This window comes from Salvia miltiorrhiza, chromosome 2 (assembly GCF_028751815.1).
Source record: "Salvia miltiorrhiza cultivar Shanhuang (shh) chromosome 2, IMPLAD_Smil_shh, whole genome shotgun sequence".
NCBI classification, from domain to species: Eukaryota; Viridiplantae; Streptophyta; class Magnoliopsida; order Lamiales; family Lamiaceae; genus Salvia; species Salvia miltiorrhiza.
The window spans coordinates 57,841,483-57,853,741 of record NC_080388.1 but is presented as its reverse complement, the minus strand read 5'-3'; the positions used below and the strand labels follow the sequence as shown (position 1 = coordinate 57,853,741).

Genomic DNA, 12,259 nt, shown 5'->3' with positions numbered 1-12,259 from the left:
TGTGGTCAACTAAGATCCAATTACATATTGTGCATTCTACTGCACAAAATCAAAATTTGTTCATATCAACATCAGTTGTATTCCCTTGAAATGATCGAAGTATAATCATATTTGCTCAAAAATTAAGGTATGCAGATTATTGACATCGACCCTCCATATCGATAATTCTTTGATCCATTCATAATAATCTCTTTAGCGTGAGTCGGGCCAACGTCGTCAAAGCGAGGTGTTCATTGCAAAATAAACGGTTAAATAAAATCAAAAATAGTTCATCTACACCAAAAAAAATTATGGCACACGTAGTCTATTCTCAATACTCAAAACCACAACAGCAATTATGCCAATTTGAAGCATGAAAAACATCATAACACAAATTCTACTCTGTGAGGACCGCATAAGTCAGCAAGGATAAGAGATCTATAATTTGAGTTTGCTGAAATCGACTTTCTGTACAGGATACGAATAAGCTTCATAATTGATTTGTTGGCCCAACGAACTCATCTTTGTCAGAGTGGTGATGAGGTCCACCTGAGCAGCAACCAATGATCAGTTCTATATACTGAAATAGTTGTAGTTGTGATAATCAAAGTGATTATGTTAGTGAAATGAAAAATGAGACAATTAGTGACCTCATAATCCGTTTGTGATACTGTTTCACGGCTGCGCTGGTATTTCTGAACCCACGGCAATACTTGTGGATCTGAGGCAAGTAGTGCCTCAGTAGCAAGTTGATCAGGACCAAAGAATGCCGACATCACGGCCACCTGCAACACAAGGTAAGAAAATTTGACATATAGATGCAACAGGCTAAAATTTCCATAGAGATTTCATATTTGCAAATATGATTACGTGTTTACCTGGCGGGGGCCAAAACCAATAGCAGTGAATTTATTCTTGATTTCCTCAACGGTGGCTTTCTCCCACTGAGGGACCCTTCCTTCTGGATCTGCTTCTTCAGCATCCGATCTCCCAAACTGCTTGTCAAACAAGCCCCACTGCATAATAAATACAAGAAAAACTATTATTTTGATTCCCATATATTAACATGCATATGCTTATAAATGAACTGGTTATGTTGCACTCTAGAGCATTACTACATTTGTAAAGCTATTGGATCACTACATTCATCAACTAGATATATAGCCTTGGATTTGTAATATCAAATGAATTATATGTTTTGAGATACAGAAAGCCATCGCAAGTAGCTCTGGTTCTATAGCCAATTTTCTTGTATTTCTTGCTGCGGAATAATGTAATTTGACTCATGGAAACATTGAAGAGACATCATTGAGAATTGAATGGTGAAGTGTAGCCAATATTTAACCAACCTGCCCACTCGAACCATATGCTGTATACAGTAATGATCCTTTCTCTTCATTCCCACCACATTTCCGAATTGCTGAAGCCAGAAAGGTGGATTTAACTGCACTTTGAGCTGCATCGAGAAACAAGTAGAAAATCTCACTATCACTAGCAAAAGGGCAAAAGTCATTGTTTACTACAATAAGGTAGCAACACACATTATATTATATGCTTATCAAGATTATACTATCCGACTTCAACTAAACCCATGAGCACAAGTTAGGTGATCTCAGTCACTTTTAATTGCAGACATATATTAAGTGAACTGATAAAAGTAAAACAGAATATTTCCGTATCTTGTGCTTCAGTTATCAAAGCGTAATCATAATTGATTCATGACTTAACCTGCAAATTGGATGAGATCTGAATATGATATAGGTCCTCCTTTGGAGTACGAATCTATTTCCTTCTTTGCCTCCTCCAAGAAACTTAAAGCTGCAGCAAGGTTTTTATTTTCTGGTCGGCTAATCTCTGAGCTTCAGAAAGAAAAAGAAAATAGAAAAAGAAGAAAGAAACATCAAGGTGATTTTAAGCACCATGCTCAAGAAAAGTACAAAACTAGATCAACATAAATCTGGCCAAAAGTTTCAGATTGCCTTTGAAAAGTGCACTTTAGTATCATCTTAAGGCCTTTGATAAATCTTAGACACCATTCTACAGTTGTGCAACGTAATAGCTCATGGAACACAAGAGATTTCTTACAGTCCACTTTCATGTATAATGCCAAAAATGTATCAGTTTACCTAAGCCGTATTGATCCATTGGGGCCGCCAGTTTTTGTTGCCTGAAAACTAAAAATTTTCATTTTCCAAGTACTTAACAGAGTTAATAATCAACATGCAAGATATAACTAACCTTATCATAAGTTATAGCATCGTTGAGTGCCAATGTTAATACAGAGGGGATGAGAACTGGGTTTCCCTGCACAAGATTTGCATATAACTAAGAAACTGTTCAAGTACGATGCTAAGATAGCCACATTATCTTCAGCTTGTTATAAGATTGAATATCGTGCTTCTGCACTATCATTTACCTTCAGTCCTTTATAAAGAGTGTCCTTTACTTTCGCTGTAAGATAGCTAACGGATTACTAAGATGGCAGAAACATGAAGAATTGTCAAAATTTCCTATATACAGCTTACACTGAAAGTCTGAACGTTGTCTGCGTTGTATCAAGTCCGCGGCATTTGCCACTTCAATTAATGAGCTGGATCTTGCTATCATTTCCTGAGAAGAGTCAACTGACAAATTCATGATCATATCAATCTCTATCAATTTTTTAACTATCATATCCAAAGAGAAGCAAAAGCATTTTTACTTTTCATTTGATGCACATATAAACTACTTGGTCCATTATGAACAATTTGTTTCTCATTAGTAGTGTGACCATATTTATACATTAATAGTGCTACTGATAAGAAAATCTTCAAAAGAAACTTTGATTGCTGAAGCAAATACTAATGTAACCTAAATAATAGCCTCCATTATATCTGAATTGTGAGCGCCATCAAAGTGATTCAACCACCACTTAGAGCTATGTATGCTTAAATGATCTCAAAATTTGAAGCTAAAAACAATAGAATCTAAATATTGCTCGAGTGAAAGGCAAGTGATGAGCAGAATTATGAGATAGAAGAGCGAAAAAACTCACGATGCCAACGGTAGCACCGAAGCAATGCAAAACGCGTCGTCGCGAGAAGCGATCCTCATCATCGCAATCACTTTCAATTTTGCAATTTACAGTGCCCTGCCATATGCACACACCACGAGGATTAATTGTAAGCAGATTAAGATTAGATATGTTAGAAGAAGCAACAATGAAATCGTTGTTGATGGACTTACTGAGTGAATGTATCTAGTAGTGGGTGCTGAGGTGGATGGTGATGGCACCAACGACACCAGTGAAGGGACTGTAGAAATGAAGGAGACCATTCCCATCTCTCTCTCTCTCTCTCGAGTTAGTGTGTGTGTGTGTGTGATGTGAGAAGAGAAGAGATGGATTGGAGGAGGTGTGGTGTTTGCATTTTTGTAGTATGAAAGTCTACGTGGAATGCGCTCCTGGCTTTCTTCATATTGCGTTATCCTACTCTCATCCTACTATTTTTATTTTTATACTTTATATACCAATTGGTGTATTAGAGCATTCCTGGTGGAGGCTCGGCGAGCGGCTGCGCGCCGGGCTCGCAAGAGCCCCACCCCAATGCTGTGCATGTTGGGTATGCTCCCGGCTTTCATACTCGCACCGAGCTCTCGAGAAAAGAGGATTGGGTTGGGCGCGTGCAATGTACGGTCCAATCAAAAAAAGGCAACAAATTAAAAAATTTAATAAAAAATAAAATAAAATTCAGAACGACTAATTTTCATTTCAAAATGTGCAATTTTTTTCTTTTGTTTTGATAGAGCCGTTGGCTCTTCGATTTTTTTTTTTATTCTATAAATACTATCATCTCTCAATTCAATTTCACACAACTTTCTTTTTCCTTTTCATCTTCTTCATTATATTTCAATTTATTGTTCCTTTTATTTTATTGTGCTAGAAAAATGGAGGATAATTGAAGGAATTGGTGGAACAATCGCCCTCAATTCAAATTCGTTCAGCGGAGCCTTTTCGTCATTCTTTCAAAAGTCAAACGTCGTGCCTACAGTAGATCTTGAGGGAATTAACTTGAACACCAATTTTGCGGCGACGGCGAACGATGATGTGGAGAAGATAATATGCCATGCCAACAACAACCAAACAAAGAGGCGACTACACTCCGGCTGAGACGACGCTCGTATGCCGTTTGTAAGCGGAGGTTACGCTCGTAAGCATACCAAAAGGGTGGCATATATTGGGGCGGCATTGTCACCAAATATAACGAGCAATAGCCCCAAGGAACCAGTCCACGCGACGTGAAGTAAATCAAGACGCACTTCCGACGTGTTCAAAAGGATATCAAGGTGTGGGAGGCCATCTACGACAAATGTTGCACGAACTGGGCCTACGGCATGAGCGGTGATCAAATCATCACTCAAACGCAATAGTTGTATGCATCCGAGCATGGTGGTGTATTCAAATATCCTCATGCTTAGAATGTGCTCCACGAAGCTAAAAAATTCGCGTCTATTGGTGATGATGTTTACTCTGCCAAACGTTCAAAGGGCTCGAATTGTCGCTACACGATGACTTCTAGCAAGCCAAGCATCTCAACGAGACCCCAAGGCTAAAAGGCGACGAAGAAAGACAAAGTAAAATGAAATGAGAAGGTAGAGTCGTACGTCGAGCAGAAACGAGCTATCGAGGCCATGGAAAACATGGTGAAAATTATGAGTATCTTCTCCAAAATCCAACGGGATCTTGTGGACAACACCATCATGGGTAAGGACACGTCGCAAATGAATTTCAACAAATTGGAGTTGCACTTGAAGAAGGTTGAGGAAGACAAACGTCGCAATGGATTACTTTAGACTTTTATTTTTAATGTTCTTTTATTTGGAATTAATTTAGGCTTTTAATTTAATGTTAATGTAATTTTAATTTTTAATCAACGTAGGGTTAAATTTTAATTTAAATGAAATTTATGTTATTAAATTTAATGTTAAAATTAATTGGAAAGAACATTAAAAATAAAATAAAAAATAAAATTTAAGAACTCGAATGGAGAGAGCCCCACTGGAGGGATGAGGCTCTTAGATGTAGGGGTGAGCATCGGTTCAAAACCGAACCGAACCGATGCATTTTGAAAAAACTGAAACCGAACCGATCCTGGAAGAATGAGAACCGAACCAAACCGATTGAAGTACGAAAACCGACCAAAACCGAACCGTCGAAAACCGATCGGTTTCGGTTCAAAACCGAACCGAATCGTTCAGAGGAGGGGAGAATGGTGGCGTAGGAAAATCCGGGGGAGGCGATCTGCTTCAGCGGCGGTCGGCGGAGGAGAAGCCGGTCTGTTCGTCGCTCGTGCTGGAGGAGACGCGGGCGGCGGGGTCAGTACGTGGTTCGTGCTGTAGGAGAAGCAGCGGAACCGCGGAGGAAAAGCCGGGCGGCGCTGCTCTGCTTGTGCTTTGTCGTCAGAGGTGGCGGAATAGCGGAGGAAACACCAGGGTGGGGGCGTTCAGAGAGTCACCGGCACGCCGGCGCGACGTCAGGCGAGTGGTGTAGGGAGCGGTGGGTGGTGTATAGCAGAACAAAGGTTTCGAAATTGGTGAATTTGGAAATGGGAATATGAATGAAACATAATGAGTGAGCGGCGGATGGTGAAGGCAGAAGTAGGGTTTTGAAATTTAGGCTAAAAGATATAAAATATATAATATATAATATAATTTTATTAAAATATATTAATGCATCGGTTCGATTCGGTTTATAACCGAACCATAAACAGAAAACCGAAACCGAACCGATATCCCATCGGTTTTTCACTTTAAAAACCGAACCGAACCGACAACCAGAAATTCTAAAACCGAACCGAACCAAAAATGATCGGTTCGGTCGGTTTTTTCGGTTCGGTCGGTTCTATGCTCAGCCCTACTTAGATGTTGGGGACTACTTTTAAGAGATCGTATGGGATGAGGCTCTTAGATGTTGGGGACTACTTTTAAGAGATCGTATGAACTCTCCACTATGGATGCTCTTAGCTTCGTATGATAAATAGATGAATACATTTATTAATTCAAAGGATATCGGAAAATAGCACGTGTAAGAATTTAGTTTGATTAGAAGAATATCGAAAAATAGCATGTAAGAATTTTCTATGATTCAAAGCATATTAGAATAATACAACCAACACAAATTGTTGATTACTCCCTTCATCCCACTAAGCATGACTCCTTATTTTTTAGCAAAATTATTAAGAAAAAGAGTGCTTAAAATATAAAAGTAATAGAAAATAATAGAGTCCACAACTTTTTGTGAGATAAATATATATATATTTTTTTGAATGAGTTATTTGTAATGCGACAATCCAAAACAACAAATGGAACTTACTAAATGGGAGGGAGAAAGTATTAAACAAGAATACTTATAAGGAATGAAATAATTTCAAACTTTATTAATCTTCCACCATTCAAATATAATTATTTAAAATTTCTATTACCAATTTGCAAGACACTATCAATTAGTAATTTAGCACATAATAAACAAAGACATGTGGAAATCCAAACACTTATTATTGTTAAATATCAATCATCAACGAATGCAATAATAAAAGAAAGAGTGCCACTTTATGTTCCATCGTTTTAACGAATTCTAAAAAATGTTCTAACTTAATGATATAAATAAAATGATACCCAACCTAACAAAAAAAATATTGTTTGTGTCCTATAAAAAAATTTCCACGTCCCAAAATTGAGGTGGATTGCCGAAGTTCCTACATGGCTTGTTAATGTGGATTGAAAAGAAAAGAAATAAAAACAAAAATATATGTTTCATCTCTCTCTCCAATATATGGTAAAAAATACATCACCGTGGACGAACTAGCAAGAATCCCATCGGGGATCACCCTCCGCTGGAGTTGTTCAAGAACCGAATCCTCATAGTGACGCGTTCCGTTCAAGAACCCCATCAGCGACCACCTTCTACTTAAGCTATTCAAGAACAAGATGGAGTATTGCTGCTGACATGACATCGACATCGTCTACAACAACGTCCTCATCAAGCCCATATGTTCTCCTTATGGGCTAAGACCGCCACAAAGTGGATCTGGTGGGTGGGGAGTACTATTTTGAAGCTATTGTATGGAAATTAAGGGGATGCTTGATAACTTCATGGCGAGCTACTCCTAGATTGAGAGGAAGGTCGAGGCGTTGCAGTGGAGGCACGCTGAGAAGCTCAGTGAGGGGTATGCCAGGCTGTAGAATGAGCATCTTAAGGGTGCGGGGTGTGGAAAGGGGAGCTGGCAGAGGTCGTTCATCACGCACTTCACCGACTGCCAACCCTGCAGTGGGGACCAGTAGCCAAAGCTGCTTTGATACCATGACCAAGTCTTCCACCACGCGATGCTGATTCCGGCGAGAAAGAGTACAATGTCGTTTAACAATTTGGTTTGGATTATTTCATTTTTTTTTAAATATAATACAACCTACATTTCATGTAGATTAATAAATTCACGCAGGCAAGCCATATAGGTACTCCAACTATCCGTGTCAATTTTTGGGAGCCGAAAACTTTTTATATGACAAATAATATTTTTTGGGTAGGTTGTGTATCGTTTTGTTAATATCGTTAAGTTGTGATATTTTTAAGAATTCGTCAACGCAATAGGACATAAAGTGACATTTTCCCATAATAAAATAAATAAAATAACAACGCCAACTTTAAGTTTACGTACTTTATAAAATTAAGGGTTAAGTATCAAATACGCCGCCATAGAGGCCTCTATCACGTCTAGCACCCTATAGTCGAGGTTGGTTCAACTAAATCCCCGAAGTCCTTAATTTCGTGCAATTAGCCCCTCCGACTTAACGTCCATTTAACACCGTTAACTATTTTTTTTTTTTTCCGTTGGTGGTGAGACTCACGCCTTTTTCTTCACCAAGCACGCTGGAAACAAATTTCTCAACTCAAACAATAATTTCACATGATGACTTGGCTTCTCACCTCAGGCAAATGCCGAACGACGAGATCGAAAACCGGAGAAAGAACGACCAAACCTTATCCTCTGGCAGGAGTATCTTCTCTGAAGGTTGCGGCCATTAACTAGTAACATACACGAAAGACGTCCAATTCTGGGGCCTCCAGTGCGTCGAAGTATCGGTCTACTAGAATGCTTCCCATTTCGAGACGGCAAAATTGGCGTCGGTTGAAATCTTGCCTGAAGTTGGCGCCATTGCACTAACGTGAACTACAACTTCTTCATATTTTTCTGGCAAAATTCATCCTCATTACTCAACTAATATTGTTGAGTAATATGTCAAAATCTTCATTTTGGCATGACCGACAAAGCCCAAACATCAATGAAACAAATCTTGTTCTAAAACGATCAGAAACAGACTGGAAACTCAATACTGCCGTTGGCCAAATTTTAGGGCGATTCCAACCATCGGTGTGGTCGATTGACGATGGGCTACCTATAGTTAAAAATTCTCTTTAGTGTAGGATATATTAAGCTCTGGTTTCGTGGCGATTAGCCATCATTTTATGTGTAATTTCAGCAAAGAACAACTACTACTATAGACCCGACATGATTGTGGCATTTTTGGTGTCGAAAAATTTTATAAGGACCATAATTAAACAATTTTAAAAGTTTAAGATATACACAAAAATACATTGGAGTTGAGGCCACAAACTGAAGTTCACTAAAAGTTCAGTCTATAAACTCTAATGATTCCTATATCACATAAAAAATTACATAAATTATTAGTGGCAAATTCTAGTTATAGAAAGAAAAGAACTATAACCTATCACAATATGGTTAATCGTGTTAGTGTTTTTTTTTTAATGGTAATTACGCCAAAACCCACAAACTTTGGCCCGATTTTCAAACTTTTCATGAACTTCAATTTTTACCTTCAATTCCCTGAATTTAAACGCTTGTTCAATTTTCCACACTTTTGAGCTCCGGTGAGTACCGAGCTGACATGGCACCTACGTGGTAGTATCAAACTGACATGATGCCTATTTGGACTAAAAGATTGACACTTGGAAAAGAATAAACAAAAAAATATATATATATAAAATCCATCCCTTTCCCTTTCTCCTTCTCCAAGTCCGCTGGTGTCTTTAACTAGTAACTACTACCGCCGATAGCTCCATCAACCACCTCAAAAACTCAATTTCCAATAAATCCATCCCTTGGAGTAGGCATTTTTAAGAAGAAATCTCAATTGTTCGATTTTGGGTAGACATCTCTACAACTGAAGATTTCCAGATCAAAAGAAATTTAGAAGAACTGCAGTTTTCCAAACGTGAAGCTGTTGTCGCTAGGTTCGAATGGGCGGCGATCGAATCTGCTTCGAAAACGGGCCCTGAAATTGCGTTGAGAAATTTAGAAGAATTGCAGATTTCCAGATCTGAGCGTTGAAACATCATAAACGGCCCTGAAATCGTGTTTCCGGCTAGAACATTCTCAGCGAATCTCCGTTGAGTTGAGATGGCAAGAGCCTCGGTGGCGGCGAAGTGGCAACTCCTCTACAACCGCTTCTATCAGGAGCCGGAGCTCTACCAGATGGAGTGGAACCAAGTGGACCTCACGCGAATCAAATTTGACATTTTTCGAGAGCTTTGGAGAAGGTGACGGGAAGGTGAAGAAGTGTGACGCCCGGGGATGAAATACGGAGTGATCGCCGGTGCAAAGAGGCACGGACAAGGAGCAGCTCCGGTCAAAACTTCCAAGTGGAGGGGCGTAGGGATGAACTGAAACACACCCGAACGAGAGGGATTCTGAGAATATGCAGGTATGGGACTGCATATTCGAGGAGAGCTTAAAGGATTTGATTGGGCTACTTATATCAACAAGATGCATTTTCTTTTCTGGTGCCCACGTGGAAGAAACTTCAAGGTTAAGCGTGCTTAGCTTGGAGCAATTCCGGGATGGGTGACCCCCTGGAAAGTTTCTCGGGGAGCGTGCGAGTGAGGACAAAACACGCTAGAAAATACTCTGTTGGTCTGTGGGGACAGTTGTCAACTCTGGAGCCGGGCTGTTACAAGAAGGGAAATGGGAACAAGTGGAGAAGATATGGCAGCCAAGGTCCCCATCCCCCACGCCTTTGAATCTACTGCGGTCGGCAAAAGTTGAACGAGGACAGAGGAGACCATCGTTGTCGTCGGAGACCAAGACTGAGGGCAATTGGGGGCCTAGGGTTTCCAAATCAGGGGGCGGCGCTGTCACTAAGAAACGAGCGGCGATATTCGTTGTGTGGTTTCAGTCGAGAGAGAGTCGTGAGATGCAAAGTTGAGATAGAGAGGTTTGGGCTCAAATGACGTCGCCCAATTAAACAACGTTGTTTTGTTCATCCGCCTACAATTCCAAGTCATTTATCAGGTAAAGTTACAAATGCTATGTCAGCTCGTAATATGAGGATTTCTCAAAAAGTGGAAAAATTGAACAAATTTTTAAATCCAGGTAATTGAAGGTAAAAATTGAAGTTCATGCAAAGTTTGAAAATCGGGTCGAAATTCATGGGTTTTGCCATAATTACCCCTTTAAAAAAATGTCAACAACTTTGGTTTTCTACTAAAAAACCTCAAATTTTCAATGGTTTTCAAAAAACTCACATTATAAAAAATTTAATGATGGAATGAGGAGTTACTTCATTAAATTTTCAAGTGAAATGACGTCGTTTTATTGTGTGAGTGAAAATAAATCATTTAAAAATCAAACGAGGCAACTTATCATTTTATTATGAAATTTTATCTAACAAAATATTTTTAAAAAAATACTGAAATTAAAAGTTTTTGAATGAAATATAAAAGTTGAAAAACATTTTCTAAAATCTTTGAAAATTGGGGCAGAAAACATAATCAGCCCATCCGAAAAAAAAAAATCAAGAAATCAACCCATCCTAGTCCTAGTAATAACTAATAACTAATTCTGGTAATTTCAAAAAAATAAGGGAAAAGGTGCATAATGCAGATAGGCCCTTTAAGTGGTAGCTCTTATAGCATATAACCCCTTTTACTCACTGTGTGTGCAAATAAGCCCCCGAAGTAAAAAAAAAAAAAAAAAAAAACGGCTCAATTAAGGCCCTCTGACCAAACGGCGTTTTACCACCGTTAGTCAACATCCGTCCGTCCAAAGTTCTGTCCACCGCCTTCCACCAGATCTGTGATTCCAATCGCCGGCAACCGGGCCGTCCAGATCTTAACTCCTGTCTCCGCCGCTTCATCGTCTGGTGTTCTTCGATGGTCGATTGCTCGTCGCTATCTCCGCTTCAAGCGCTAATCGGCCCAACCTCGCCGTGAATCGATTGGGCTGCGAGAAGAAGAAGACACACCGGTCTTCTTTCCCGCTGAAGAAGAAGCACCGCGCCGACATTTGCTCCCTTCGGCGTCTGCTACCTGAACTAGAAGCTGCTCGTCCGATGCCACGGCCCCTCCGCCGCCAAGCTGCCTCCAGCACCGCGCTCGGCTCAATTACGCCCGCATCTTCGAGCTCCACCTCGACGGCCTCGGCCTCTCCGGCAAGATCAGCCAAGGCCTCGAGAAGCTCCAGTCCCTCAAGCTGCTCTCCCTCTCCAACAACAACCTCACCGGCATCATCACCCCCGACATCGCCCTTATTGCCAATCTCGAGCACCTCAACCTCCCGACATTGGTTTTTGCCTACATTTATCCAAAATCAATTTCAGCTACAATCTTCTAATAGGAACAGTTCCTAAATCTCTGCAGAAGCTCAACGAACTCACCTATTTGAGCTTATCCAACAATTTCATCACCGACGATTTCCGTCAGTGGATCGGAGAAATGAGCAGCCTCAAACGGTGGGGCCTACATTTTAATTAAAAAAAATTATGGTTGACTATCGGTGGTAAAATGCCGTTTGGTCAGAGGGGCTTAATTGAGCCATTTTTTTGACTTTGGGGGCTTATTTGCACACACAGTGAGTAAGGGGGGTTATACGCTATAAGGGCTACCACTTAGAAGGGCATATCTGCACCTTTTTCTCAAAAAATAAAGGGGTTATTGCTGTAAAATACATAAAGTTTATCAATTTCCTGATTTATATCATCACTTTTTTTTTTGCCAGAAAATACATGAATTTATAATTTGTTCGTAAAAATCCCACAGGGATTCTCTCTGGCGAAATCGAAACTTATGTGTCATTTACGTGGCTTATGTGGCATGGACGTAGCATTTAATTTATTTGAAAATGGATGATGTGTTGCCACAAAAAATCCACCCCACCCCTCCCTCCCCCAAAAAAACCCCAACCCAACAGACCCTCCCCACCGACCATCCCCCTTCCCCCCTCCCTCACCC

General features: G+C 40.0%; 1 protein-coding gene across 2 annotated transcripts; it reads right to left on the bottom strand.

The window, feature by feature from the left end:
* Nucleotides 1–229: 229 nt before the first annotated feature.
* LOC131010604 (thylakoid lumenal 29 kDa protein, chloroplastic) lies at nucleotides 230–3,452 on the bottom strand. Of its 2 annotated transcripts, XM_057938205.1 has the most exons (11): nucleotides 3,205–3,452; nucleotides 3,014–3,109; nucleotides 2,505–2,589; nucleotides 2,396–2,430; nucleotides 2,218–2,283; nucleotides 2,106–2,146; nucleotides 1,708–1,838; nucleotides 1,329–1,435; nucleotides 858–995; nucleotides 630–764; nucleotides 230–528 (listed from the first exon to the last, which is right to left on the bottom strand). In XM_057938205.1, exons 1-11 carry the CDS (start codon nucleotides 3,298–3,300, stop codon nucleotides 418–420), a joined length of 1,041 nt encoding a protein of 346 aa, XP_057794188.1. In that variant the 5' UTR covers nucleotides 3,301–3,452; the 3' UTR covers nucleotides 230–417. The 2 variants fall into 2 exon arrangements, with proteins under 2 accessions (XP_057794188.1, XP_057794189.1); XM_057938206.1 differs by lacking the exon at nucleotides 3,205–3,452 and having other exon boundaries at nucleotides 2,505–2,603; nucleotides 3,014–3,115.
* Nucleotides 3,453–12,259: the final 8,807 nt, after the last annotated feature.